General features: G+C 34.2%; 1 protein-coding gene across 3 annotated transcripts in view; it reads right to left on the reverse strand.

Moving 5' to 3' along the window:
• Window positions 1-947: 947 nt before the first annotated feature.
• The window catches only part of LOC106069572 (cytochrome P450 4F6-like), a 34,908-nt gene continuing 21,449 nt past the window's right edge, over window positions 948-14,406 (reverse strand). For 2 of the 3 annotated variants that reach the window (XM_013229266.2, XM_013229265.2), the window contains exons 5-11: window positions 14,161-14,285; window positions 12,508-12,567; window positions 11,836-11,986; window positions 10,706-10,835; window positions 5,188-5,317; window positions 4,368-4,712; window positions 948-2,376 (exon numbers count right to left, since the gene is read on the reverse strand). In XM_013229266.2, coding sequence (XP_013084720.2) covers window positions 2,274-2,376; window positions 4,368-4,712; window positions 5,188-5,317; window positions 10,706-10,835; window positions 11,836-11,986; window positions 12,508-12,567; window positions 14,161-14,285 — 1,044 coding nt within the window. In that variant the 3' untranslated portion in view covers window positions 948-2,273. The remainder of the gene's footprint in view (window positions 2,377-4,367; window positions 4,713-5,187; window positions 5,318-10,705; window positions 10,836-11,835; window positions 11,987-12,507; window positions 12,568-14,160; window positions 14,286-14,406) is intronic. The other variant, XM_013229267.2, reaches the window with a different exon arrangement.

Consider the following 14,406-nt stretch of genomic DNA (forward strand, 5'->3'; position numbering starts at 1 on the left):
AGAGGGTGATTTGACTGCAAAACCCTCTGGTATCGGGTTTTAAACTAAAAATTCCGTTGGCTAGGCTGGGGCAATTGATGGTTTAGTATTAAAATCTCACCTAAAATAAACAGAATCAAACCAAAAAATCAGTCACTAAATTTCGATTCCCTCCTCCCCCCCCCCCCCCGTGTGGGGAGATTTCATTTCGGGAGCGGGTTTGAACCCCAACCCCCCCCCCTGGCTACGCCCATTCAAGATACTATGGGGTGGGAGCGACATGATCTAAAAATAAATGACTAGTATTAAATGATTAGTATATATTATTATATTTCTCTACTAAAATTAACCCACTCGCCCCAACCCCCTCCCTCACCGGATCCGCCAGGGGTAAAACATGTATTTTGATGGGAAAGAAAATATAGCCAACTTTGTGTGCACTGAAAGATTACTTTGATTAGCATTTTCACTTGTCCAAAACTTATAACACCCAACGTTACAACGTTAATAATGAGCAATCTCGCTTTAGTTTATGTATTTACTTAATGAGGGTTGAATTCAGTTCATACCCATGCCATTTCTGTTATAATTTATAATAAACAAACTTACTAACTATACTTACTGTATATTATATATAGTTTCTTCCCCTTCACCCGTTCTTTAGTCTGTTGTTGGGCACCACACATGATCTTTTGCTATGATTAGACTGACCTTTCGTTAGCAGACCTTTCCATTATTTGATGTCTTCCTATCTCTTATTTTGGCTGTTTATCTTTTTTTTTTCCTGGAACTGTTCCGTACAGAAATGTCTTTGCGAGCTCTGTAGATTTTGTAATATGGATGTACAGTCTAAGCTAGCGGTTTGTTTTTCACATTGATCAGAAAGTCGATCTAAGGGTTTGATTGCCATTAGGATCCTGTTATTCTACTGTACTGTGCAACTCAAGAAGAAATGAACAACAACCAGCTCTGAATAAAGTTTTTATTATTTTTGAGTTGTAAGTTTCACAACGTTTATATTGTGGTTATTTCTTGATCTAAAGTCGTATCAAGGAAACATCAACAATGGAAAGAAAAAAAGCTTCTATATATAACAAAAAATAATTCCATAAAACATGTAAATTAAAGATTTGACTTCTTAATTAAACTATGGCCAGTCAATGTTTACAATCGAAAAGCATTAAAAACAAGTTTTATTTTTTTTTCCTGTTTAGATAATATAGTAAACTAAATTTTTATATTTCATTTTTCAAAGACAATTGTAGACATTAAAAAAATGACCACAAAATTCGAGATAGTATCTCGGCGCTCGATCAACTTGACTATCCATTCATGCTACTGAGCGCGAAATTGTAAGCTCGAAACAAATGATTCCATTTTTGACTTCGAAGAAAGTGTTAGATCAACAGTATGACTTGAAAAGAACTTCAGTGAACGTAAAAATTTTTCCAAGAAAATCTAGCGAATGTCACGTGACTGCATAAGAAATGACAACTTCGAGTTGATGTCATTCCATTTAGAAGATAAGTCCAGCCGAGTGCTTGTGTACCACTATAGATTCTCAGGATACGATGCAAGGAAGTGGTGGATATTGGGTTAAGAATAAGGTTTAACACTTAACCAAGCCTTACCACAGACTCCCAGTGCATCTTCAACACTTCTATGGTAAAGTAAAAGTATAAGACTTATAACGCAGTATCTTAAATTCCTAGGACTAAAGATGAGTTCAGTATTTTACTCTATCAAACAAACCCAGTTGCGACCTACATATTTTGACAAATTTAAAGCCGTTGTCCGCAAGAGGTCTATGAAACATTTCTTTTCGTCGTCTGAGCTTGTCGCTTGCAAGGGCGCTTCTTTTGGGTCTCAAATGTGTGTCCTGCGAGCTTAGTGAGAGCTCTCCAGCTATATCAGTAAAAACAAAATGGCGCCTGATTTGGTCTTTACAGCGCTTACGTTTGGCACCTCTGTTACATTTATATCGTACAGTCTATTGCCGAACCACAAAATATTATCAATGTTTCCCACTGGACAGCATTTACATTTTACCTTCACAAAGTCTTAAAAAATTTAATGCCCCCCTCTTTTTTGATGATATATGAACAATAACAGTTTTATAAGTACGTCTATTTACATTTTGTTTTATGCATTTTATAATCAATACAACAAGACTAGTCTTATTCAATATATCACTGAGTTAATCAAGACATTATGTGAGCATTAAAAGGAAAAAACTTTCATTGATACTAGAATACAAAATTGAAGAGAAAATGTGTTTGGTGATTGATTTCACTCTATCGTTTTTTAATCCGAAACCACAAGCCATGCTCACTTTTCAGTATTGTTTGTGCAACTCTGTTTGATGGTGGGGCGTCTGGTGGTATCTCAAAACGATATCTGAATAGGATATATAAAAGAAGTGTTACTATTTTGAGTTTTTTTCTAAATGCATTGATTAGCATAAAGAGTATTGTGATGATATCCCTGACTGCAAAATTAGTCATGAACTTGTTACATTGCTTTCAATGTTTGGAAGCTAATGGGGTAGTGCATAGTATACCTCAGTCAGATATGCAATATGGACAGAACATTTTGATTACACATTAATGGTTACGAATGCCTTTTATTAGTTGTCTGTTATGTGTTTAGGTTTGTTTAATTAGATAGACCTACTTTGGCAACAGGATGTAACATTTTTATTTTCTTGATAGAACGCTCATTATGAACTTTCGTTGATACCCTAATAAAAAAAAAATACCCAGCACAAATGGAAGTTCTCAATTAAAAACAGACGAAATAAATACCTATCACACTTAATATTAATAGCAGGAGATGTAGAATCAAACCCAGGACCTAGATCTAAAGATAGATGCAACATCTGTAAAAACATGTGCACCATGAAACAGAAAGCCATTCAATGTGACACCTGCGATGAATGGTACCACGCATCATGTCTCCATATGAATACACCTGTGCATTATGCATTAGGCAACAAAGACGCATCATGGCACTGTGTACCGTGTGGGTTATCTCAGTTTACATCAGGACTCCTTTGAGGCAGATACTTCTAACCCATACAACATCCTAAACACCATCCCAAACCAAACTCACCAACCACTAGCCAGATCCACTCCTGTTAAATCTTCTAAAACTAATAAAACACCATCATTAAATAAGCCATTAAATAAGAAGTAATACCAAAATACCTTTAAACCTTAGTAATAAATTTTCAAAGCATTAGGAACAAAACAAAACAGCAGACTTAGACATTTTATTAGAACGTGAGAAACCAGACATAATTGCAGGAACAGAAACTAGGCTACATCCTGAAGTTTATAATGCAGAAATTTTCAATAGTGATTATGAAATGTTTAGAAAAGATAGGGCAGATAATCATGGAGGAGTTCTCTTAGCAATAAAAAAAAACACTCTAATAGCAGAAGAAATTACCTTACCTAACTCAAAAAATATAGAATCAACATTTTGTAAAATCAACACCACCTCAACATCCCTAATAATAGGCAGTATTTACAGACCACCAAATTCTAGTTTAGAGTACATGCAAGAAGTATGTAATCAGATTACTACACTTAAAGAAAATAATAAAATGCAGTTATTTTTGGATTATGGGTGATTTCAACCTACCAGATATAAATTGGAAAACACTAAGCATAGATTAACACCAAAACCTTAAGGACATATATGAGCTTTCATAGAAACTTTACACAACCTAAGTTTAGATCAAATCATAAAAAAAACTAGATTAAACAACACATTAGATCTCTTCTTAACCAACAGACCTGGATTAGTAGTAGATTATGATATTATCCCTGGTCTATCAGACCATGATATCATTAAAATACACATTCAGATAAAAGCAGTAGCTAATCCAAAACCCAAACGAAAAATCTTACTCTGGAATAAATGCAACCTAATACAACTACACCAAGCTGCATTAAACTTTCAACAATTATTCTTATCAGAAAAGACATTAACCAACCAGTCGATGACCTCTGGAATGGGTTGCCAGAGCTAGCCAGGAGAACCAGTGACTTTGCAGAATTTAGGTCATTGGTTAATATACATGACTAAATGCATGACGCGTAGGACGTAATCATCTTTTTTGAAGTAACGTCTGTATCATATAAGATAAGATAAGATGAGAAGTAGGTTTCTATAAACCAACACGACAAGACCCAGCACCCTTTGAGGTTTAGGTTTATGGCACATTCACAGTATCTCGACTATATCTAGAAGTACGTGCAAGCTTCTTTTAAAAACAAAACGTAATATAAACTGTATTTATAAATACACAGATTCAACTTGAAAGCAGATATATGTAGAAACCCAAGTGATACGATACCAAAAATTAGTATTTGAACAGTTACCTTCTAAATAAGCGCGCTATTAAAACTTTTTCTTCATTCAAGGCGAAGTTTTGTCCAATACAGTTCCTGGAGCCTGCTGAGAACGGAGTGAAAGAGAAAGAGTCTTGGTCTTTCAAATTTGATGTCAAGAACCTCTCTGGGATGAAATCATGAGGCTGATCCCAGACAGCTGGGTTTCTGTGCAAGTGGACAATGGCTACATTAACAATGTTTCCAGCGGGAATCTTGTGGCCCTCAATGGTGACGTCTTCGTTAAGGCGGCGCTGTATGAATGGGACTGGAGGGTAGAGTCTCATCGCTTCTTTGATACACAGTGCAAGGAAGTGGAGTTTAGAGATGTCTGACCTGAATACACCAAGATAAATAATACAGATATTTAAGATAATGCATTTTAAATAAAGAAAATCATTTTTTAAGCTTGTTGCTAAATATTTAAAATAAAATGTAAGCTATCTTCTTCGATGACATTGAAAAACAAAATAAATTCTAAAACTAAAAAATAATTTTGTTTACTTTAACAAAATTTAACAAGTAATATAATTTTTTAAATTCAATTCCTACTTTAAGTTCAAATAATAGAGTACGCTTAGTATTTATATTTTATTTATCATGGGAAATTTAAAAAAAAATGGCCAGTCTGGGGATCAAAACCATGACATTCTATCATGTGCCCAATTTTAGCTTGAAATAAATGATTCAATAGTTTTACTACCTAATGTAATATCCCATATCCCACCAATCTTCCATCAATGAAGAAAGCGTGAGCCGATAGTACTTTTTGAAAAAATAGTAAAAAAGTTTATGAATAAAATAAAAATACCACAAAATACAATCGGAATCTCTGCCTTCTAAAACTGAATCAATCTCATCTTGGACTTTTGTTTGGTACTCAGGATTCTTCGCTAAACAGTAAACTATCCAAGGGGCTGCAGTGGCAGTCGTATCATGTCCTGGAATGGATCAAACCCACATGCTTATCAGAAATGTAGTCAATGATAGTTTTCACAAAAGCTGAGTTTTAAGCGGACCCCGAAATGGGAATAGCCGCTATTAGGTATGTGTGTTCTATCTGTCAGTCCGTCCGTCCCGTTTAGATCTCAAATATGATGATATTTAGATTTTTTCTGTTTTAGTGTAACTGTTACCTTTTTTTTTTTTTTTGTGAAATCGAAATATTTTCTTTTACATTTAACTATGAAAGCCGTTTTTTTTTTTTTTTTTTTTTTTTGTTGTTATTTTTTACAAAAAAATACATTTTTACAAATATTAACTACTAATCATATGTTACCCGCGACCCGCGGGTCTTTATTTGCGCATTACTGTCGATATAGTCACAATTAAACGAAATAATAATGTAATAAGTAAAGCGAATGTGTCAATGTAAAAATAGTGTGAATGAAGCTAGAGAATAAAAAAAGCTACTAGGCTTAAATCCATTTTTTCAAATTAAAACATTTGCTTGTAGGCCTACATATATTTGATTAAAATGTGAGATGAATAGACTTAATTTTGTATGTTCATGTGTTAAAATATAAAGTAGATCTTGAGGTAGACATAGACACTAATCTAGAGTTAAAAATCGGCTTTTATAGAGTTCATTCTGTGTTGCGCATGCGTGACCTTTTTTCATGAATGAATATAGGCCTATCTCAACACGGCTACGCAACTTTAGCGAACAGCGAACGAATGTATTAAACATGCTTTAGAAAAACAAATTTGAATGTTAAATTGATTAAAATATCAAATGAATGGACAATAATTAGTATGTTTATGTGTTAAAGCACAAAACTATCTTTGCGAAAAGAAGTTTTATCATCTTAGAGTTCAATAAAAGTTTTAGACCTAGACCTAGGAATAGACTCAGTAGAGAGATGTGTTAATGTGTAACCAATTGGTAATGTCTAATGAGAGAATGTTCGCCAGGAAATCTGTAGTCACAGATATCAGGAACTAATTTATGTAAAAAAAATGCTTTTGAAACACAAAATTGAAGGTTAATTTTATTATATAATGAAATCAATGGATCTTCTTTTGTATTTTCATGTGTCAAAGTAAAAAACTATGTGCTCAAAGTGTATTTCTTAAAATTAGATCTAGGTCTAAATTCTTCCGATCTTTTCTCATGTCAACATTGTTGACCATGGCCTAGATCCATAAAATACTATAGCTATAATAGAGTCAGATAACTTTATTTTTTTGAGGGTCTTAAGTTTGTTTTAGTGCTACAATACATACACTACGGTCTAAGTTAGTACCCAAGGAACATTCCTGCCTAGTTTTATCAAGATTGGTCAAGCGGTTTTGATGTCTATGAGTAACATACATACATACATACATACACCTCACATTCTACTTTATAATATAGATTAATATAACAATATTAAATATTTAAAAAAAAGGAGTGACAATAAAAAAGATGGTATTTTTCAGCATATTAACAAAGCTTAAATCGTTAACCACAGAAACAGATGAGCTTTGCATCATCTGTCCCCATTAATCTCAGGTTCTTAATCTTTTTATATAAATATTTTTTTTTACATTACTGCTACATTTAAAAGGTTGCTAAAAGCAGTGTTTCTCAACCTTTGGCAAAAATAAATATAAGCCCCGACGCCAAAAGCGTTTTCTTGCATTCTTCACAGCAGAAACACATTCTTGTGACATCTACAGCTCATTTATCATCCTATTCAAACAGGACCTTTTGAAAATGTTTTACTTGAAAAATATTCTAATATGACTTTATAGGCCCTTACTACATCGTAATTACAACCAATTTGTTCCTTGAAAAGATAAGATACCCCACATATGTAGATTAAGGCTTTGAGGATCGCCGCCGAAATAAAAATATTCGAAAATTAATAATAATAATAAAAAAAGCCATGCAGAGGCCTTTCTCTTGACCGCTAGGTGGTCTGGGGGAGCGCTGTAAGTTCCCTTAGTGGGGTCCGGGGCGAGGCCCTGCCGCCAAAAGAGTTTTCTTGCATTCTTCACAGCAGAAACACATTCTCGTGACATGTACAGCTCATTATTCATTCTATTTAAAAAGGACCTTTTGAAAACGTTTTACTTTAAAAATATTCTAATATGAATCTACAGGCCCTTTCTACATTGCAACTTACAACCGATTTGTTCTTGAAAAGATAAGATACCCCACATATTTAGATTAAGGCTTTGAGGATCGCCGCCGATACAAAATGGACAAAAAATAATATTTTTAGAAAAAAGCTCATTTGTAAGTGATACATTTTGTTCAATAGGCATGTTTGTAACTTTGTTTTGTAACATAACAATAATTCAAACCTCTTAACAAAACAAAAATTTTCCAAAACAATGTATTTCTAAAAATATCGTGTGCAATTACAAAAACTCTTATTAAAACAATTATTAAAACGTCATGTTTTTGTCTGGAAAGGGGAGAGGGCGGTAGAGTGAAAACGTTAATCCTCGCTCCTTTTTATAAGTTCTGCTAATGATTGCATTTGGCATTAAAGAATAGGGGGTGGGGCGACTCGATGTAAGAATTTAATTTATAGCATATATAAATTATATTAGTGACATATTTTTAGCGGCCTCCGAAAGGGGAAAAGACGCTATTAGTTTTGTGTGAAATGTCTGTCCGTCTGTCCGTCGTCCCGTTTAGATCTCGTAAACTAGAAAAGAATGAAATTCCGACATCACAATGTTTTAGACCATTCAAAGTTCTGATGCAACTGCTACTTTTTTTTCTGAAAGCGAAAACTCTAATTTTTAAAATCAGTTATGCAAGCAGTTTTTTTAAGAGAAAAAGCTAATTAGTATGCATTATAAGTTATACCTAATTTAAAACAAATAGTAATCTTGTAAACGTCATTTTCCTGAACATTTATTTAATGCGGAAATTTATTTTTTTTTGTTTTTGTTTGTTTTGAGGATTCGATTAAGAGATAGAGCCTTTTTCAAAACAATCCTATACTCTTAAGTGAGCAATTCTTGTATGTATGTATATACATTTATATATATATATCATATCGATGTATGATTAGTTATTGTGTTTTAAAGACTATAGATTGTTTACACTTTAATTGCGTAGATCCGTAGGTAGCTTTAACTTAGTTATTATATTAAAAGTGAATTATTGCAATGTGTTAAAGCGAGAATGTGAAATAAATCGCTTCGCCTGTCTACAAAAAATCAGTGTCTACCAAGCAGTGGCTATCTCAACCCTACTTTGTGGATCTGAGACATGAGAACTTTATAGAAAGCAACTAAGACTTCTTGAACACCTTCACCAGAGATATTTGCACACTATCATAGACATACGGTGGCAAGACCGCACTACAAACAGCGATATTCTTGCGAAATGGTATGAACTTCCTACAGTCCGTCAGTCACGCTGGGCAGGGCACTTTTTTTTTATGAGCTGAAAGATGGTCAGTGTAACAGAGATGCCCCACAATAACACTTCTTTGAAATACTAACGCGATGTTTTTAAGTCTTTTAGAAAAAAAAATGCGCGATTTTACTTTGTTACAATGTGTACGTTTTACCCTATAACGTAGAGGTTTTGTATCACTTGATGTTTCGTACTAAAGCCATAATGAATAAACTAATTGCAATATTAAATGTTAGAACGTAACCATTTTAGAAGTTACACTTTCTTCCAAGCCAATTATAACCCAAATAGTTTGACGCAAAAGATGCAATGTGAAGTGTTACGACGTGAGTTGTGGTTTGTCTAGACTGTAGCAGGACTTTGCGTAATTACAAAAATATTCCCAAAATGACTTCGTGCATATATCCTTCTTTAACAAATTATTCATCCGAGTGAGGCTCGGTCACCTGGTACTTAGATCAATAATAAGACATCAGTTAGGCCAGGGGAGGCGCGGTGGTTGAGCGGTAAAGCGCTTGGCTTCCGAACCCGGGGGTCCCGGGTTCGAATCCTAGTGAAGACTGGGATTTTCAACTTTAGAATATTTGGGTGCTTCAGCTCTAATGGGTACTTGACATTAGTTGGGGAAAAGGAAAAGTAAAGGCGGTTGGTCATTGTGCTGGCTACATGACACCCTCGTTAACCGTAGGCCACAAATAACAGATGAACTTTACATCATCTGCCCTATAGACCACAAGGTCTATAAGGGGAACTAGTTAGGCCATGTTCACATCTAACTTTACATTCACTTTCACCTATCCTTTGATCTGCGTTGGGGCACTACCCAAGATCTGTGTTAACCTTATTTCTCCATTCTTATCTCTCATTTGTCTTTGATATAATTTCATTCGGATGCTCTTTCTGAAAATATTGAAGCCTGCCTGGGTGGACCACTTCGGGGGCCGATTTTGAGTTTGTGTTTCCACTCAAACTGTCTTTTGTAACCTTGTTTACTTTTGAAATTTCTTAACTAAAATACAAAAAGAAAAAGTATTGGTTTGTCCGATGGGCGGAAGGCGATTGCATGTATCGCCCCTCCCACCTGGTACAACCCTTTTTTTATTTTATATTTTCTTACAATAAAATTTGAGATCAGAGTCCGTGTGCGACATGATATATCAATGGGTCAAAACATCAATGTTCACCTTATATAGACATTAAACTAATTTTGTTCACAAACTATGATTTCTTCATAAAAAAGGACCGCCCCCCCCCATTCAGAGAGCTAGAGTGGGGCAAGGTCAGTAGACGCTATCGCCCCACTTACACCCCACCGAATCGGCTAAGATACCAGAAGTGTAGCGAGATAATATAAAAATCATATAGTAATTCAACTAATTTTGCTCACAAACTATGTTTTCTAAATAAAAGTAGGACCGCCCCCACATTCATAAGGTTAAGTTGGGAAGGACAGTAGATGAATTCGCCCCCCTCCCCACCCCACCAATCGGCTAAAATATCAATAACATGTTTTAATTATATAGATATTTAATTGATTATGTTGACAAGCTGTGATGTCTACAAATAAATGCCCGCCCTCCACCTCGAAAGCTTATGATGGGGGAGGGGGGGTCAAGATTCATGCCATCGTCACCTCCCCATCCCACAAAATCAGCCAACATACTAGGGGGGGGTGAAATAATCTAAAAATAGGAAGGAATATAAATAATTAGTATATTTTATTAACATAACTAATAAATGTGTATAAAAATTGTGTGATTTCTTTACTAAAATTCGTCCTCCCCCCCCCCCCGATCGCCCCTACGCCCCCCCCCCTCTCTGGATCGGCAAGTGATTCTGCATACTTCCTATTTATAGATTTATCAGAACCATTTTATGTGTAAGGTCTTACACCTTTCTTCTTGATGTTTTTAAATTTGCAACACACTATTTATAAAGTATTTAAAAATTACAAGAAGCTGATTACCTGCAAACATAAAAGTGTCCACTTCATTTCGTATTTCCAAGTCGGTCATTGGCTTACCGTCCTCATCCCTGGCTGACAAAAGGATATCCAGGAAATCTAGATGACTTTTCGAGGGAAGACCTTCTTTGTTCTGGAATATATTATGGATAAATAAGTTGGAAAGATCTTTTGTTCCTAGTTTGAGATTTTTGTACGCAGGACCTGATTTAGACCTGATAAGGCTCCAAGCTATTTCAGAAATTGGGGCTTTTGTAATAAACATACAGCAATTTTTCCTTTTGCTATATTTTTTTTTAATTATTGAAAATATATATAGCTGTGTATAGTATATGCATAGCTTGTGTTGTCTATAGGCCACTAGCGGATCCAGAACTTGTATAATAATAAGGAGTCGCGCTGGCTGAGTAGTAAAACGCTTGGCTTCCGAATCTGGGGACCCGGGTTCGAATCCTGGTGAAGACTGGGATTTTTAATTTTATGATCTTTGAGTCTACCCAGCTCTAATGGGCACCTCAATTGATTGGGGGAAGTGTGCTGGTCACATGACACCTTCTCTTCTGAACAGTTGAGCACAGAAACAGATGACATTAACATCATCTGCTTTATACTAATAATAAAGCTGTGCTGAGACTAGAAAACAGCTTTATTAACAACCAACAACAACTTATTAACATGTTGATCAAATTCACCTCGGCATAAAACGATCATATCTGTAGTTGAATATCTTTTTGGCGAGCTTAAAGAAAGGACCACGTAGCGCAGGTGACATTAGGTTTTCAAGAGCAATATAATTCAGTTTAGGCGCCATTTTGACCTCACTGGTATAGAAAAAAGTAGCCAGCAGAGATGACCTCTAAAAAAGACCAAGAGCTCTAGGGGAGGCCGCGGGACACACATTTGGGGCCCAAAGAAAAGCCCTTGCCGAGAACATGCACCAAAGGTAAAAAAAAAAAGCTTTAATAGACCGCCGGCAGACAATGGCTTTGCATGCATTAGATGCATCTGGGTTTGCGTAGTCATGTGAAACACTGCAATTATCCTTAATCTTAGTGTTATTAATTTCAATATTATTTCAATTTGCTTTTAATTTATTGTACAAACGCTTTATCACGATATATATTTACTATTACTTTTAATGCTTGTATTCTTTCTCTCACCAGTTGATCTCTTCGTTTATTGATGATTTCTTCCGCTACTTGATGTACATAGTCGCAGTTTTTTAAAAACTTCTTGCCTAACGTTGTCAATTTGAAGATAAAATCTGGCCACAACCATGGTTTTCTAAACATTGAAAATAAAACAACAAAGCAAATGTGTATAGCAACTTAGACTAAAATTTATCGTAGTTTTAAATCCCGAACTTTTAAAATGGATTGGTCCACCCAGTTCCCAGTCTAATTAATTGGCGAAATTAAATAATTATTCGAAATCGTGCAAGAAAAAAAAGGAGATGGTCCAAAATTTAAGGTTGCACCGAAGCTAAGCTCCGACTTCGGCCGGATATCCTGCTGTTTTTCACTAATCGGTGCATTCTTGGCCTAATTTCTAAAACTATAACACAAAGCTTAAGGGAAAACACGTAATACATTTTAAAAAAAAAATTCCTCCTTTAAAACTTCTACTGACTTTTCGTAAGAACGATTAATTTAAACATAATAACTTAAGAATGATAGGTTTTAAAAGATGGAATATGTTCACCACACCCCGATTCTTCCCTTCCCCACGAAGAAACTTTATGATTAAGCGATTGAAAAAATCCATAATTAATATATTATAATCCATAATTAATATAATGAACGTACCTGTTTCTTTCAAACCATGATATCGCTAATTCCCTTGTTGCTTTGATATAAGGATGATGTCTGATGAACAGAGGACACATATATTGACATACATGCAATATCTATCTAGGTAATTTTTACAACCTCCCTCTCTAAATTTTTTCCCCGCCCTCTGGTCCTCTGAGACTTCAACTAAAAATGAATCATACGCCCAAATAATATACTTCACTGTATTAAATCTTACCCTGTAGGTGTAACTATGTTAAGGAAAAACATAGACGTCTATTCAACATATCATCATGTGCTGAACTAAATCAAGTCCATAGACTATATATACAGGACTGCCAAAACTAAGGTAACTAAGTATAAGTGTCGTTCAACACCAAACCTAAGGGCGATGTACTTCCGGAATAAACTTATTTTACGACATCAACGATAATTGAATGCTATATCAAGACAAGTGACATCAAAATATGATTAAAACTAGGATTAGATTTTGGCCATTACCATAGACATATATATATAGACTGGACGATAAAGTAAAAATTATTATGGGAAACATTTGGGAAAAGATAAGTTTGTATGAGTTATACAGCAGTTATGAGCAGTGTAAAATTAAAAGTATTTATAGTTTGTTTTTTTTTCAGCCATAACCTATATACCCCTAGAATTCTAGATTTTATATATGCCATGGTTTTTTTTTTACTATTAAATTTACATAATTAAAATAATTATAAATAGTTTTAAATACTAGATTTAGATCTAGTCTCTATAAATACTATAGTAAAAAAATACTACTTACTACTAGTACTATACTACTATACTATACTATAAAGTATAATTGTAATCTGTATAGTCTAGTCTATAGTCTATAGTTAGTATATAAATAGTCTAGGACTAGATTGTCACTAGATCTTTAATCTATACTTATACTAGATATGGTCTATAGTTTGCATGCATAGATGTTAGACTGACTAGTTAAATAGTTAGTAGTAAAAAGTATGAAAAAGTATTAGACCTAGTTATTACAAATATTAGTCATATTTATTAGAGTTAGATCTATAAATATTAAATTAGTCAGTCACAGTGATACTGAATTATTCTGACTTACTGAAACTGAAAGTTACTGTATATAATATTCAATTTTTTTTCAACCTTTAGAATTTATCCTTGGCCTATCGTAGTACGAACATTAGAGCACGTTCTGCTAATTTTCTTTGACTTTTTTGACTAAAAACTAATTCTAACAATTTGAATCGATAAGACGACCGCCATACATTAATAAAGAAGCCATGTCAACAAAGATAGATCCACATCACAAACCTATATATATTTGCCTATGTCTATGATTATGAAACAAAGGCAAAATACTGGGAATATGGCAGTTTTGTACTTTTCAAAATTAAAGATCATAGTTATATATTGGCTGAAATGTTAGTCCTAGAATTTATAGCTCAATTGCCGCCATTTTTTTTTCACATAGATATAGTACATAAAACATATTTGACTTCCCCCAAATAAAAATAACTTCCTACTTCCAGTCTATATTTATTTATGTCTATGGTCATTACATTTGCGTTAAAGAAAATAAAGCAGCCAAAACTAAAAAGCTGTATTTGTTTATGTAAAAAGAAACAAAAAAAAAAAAACAATTTTAGATAAAATGTCACTCACCCAATTCTCTGGACATCTGCATCATAGCTCATGGCACATTTTAGAATTATTTCTAGGGTGCACAAGGTCATGGGGGGACAAAGGTCAAAACTTTCGCCACTTTCGGCCAGTTTGTCTAGTTTTCCCTATTAAAATTTATAATTAAATATATATATAAAAAAGGAACATTTTAAATTTCTCTGATTTAGAACTATATTTAATAGACAAACATCTAAGAACTGCCAACTGCTAGAGAAATAAAACTTG

This window comes from Biomphalaria glabrata, chromosome 3, assembly GCF_947242115.1.
Source record: "Biomphalaria glabrata chromosome 3, xgBioGlab47.1, whole genome shotgun sequence".
Classification (NCBI taxonomy): Eukaryota; Metazoa; Mollusca; class Gastropoda; family Planorbidae; genus Biomphalaria; species Biomphalaria glabrata.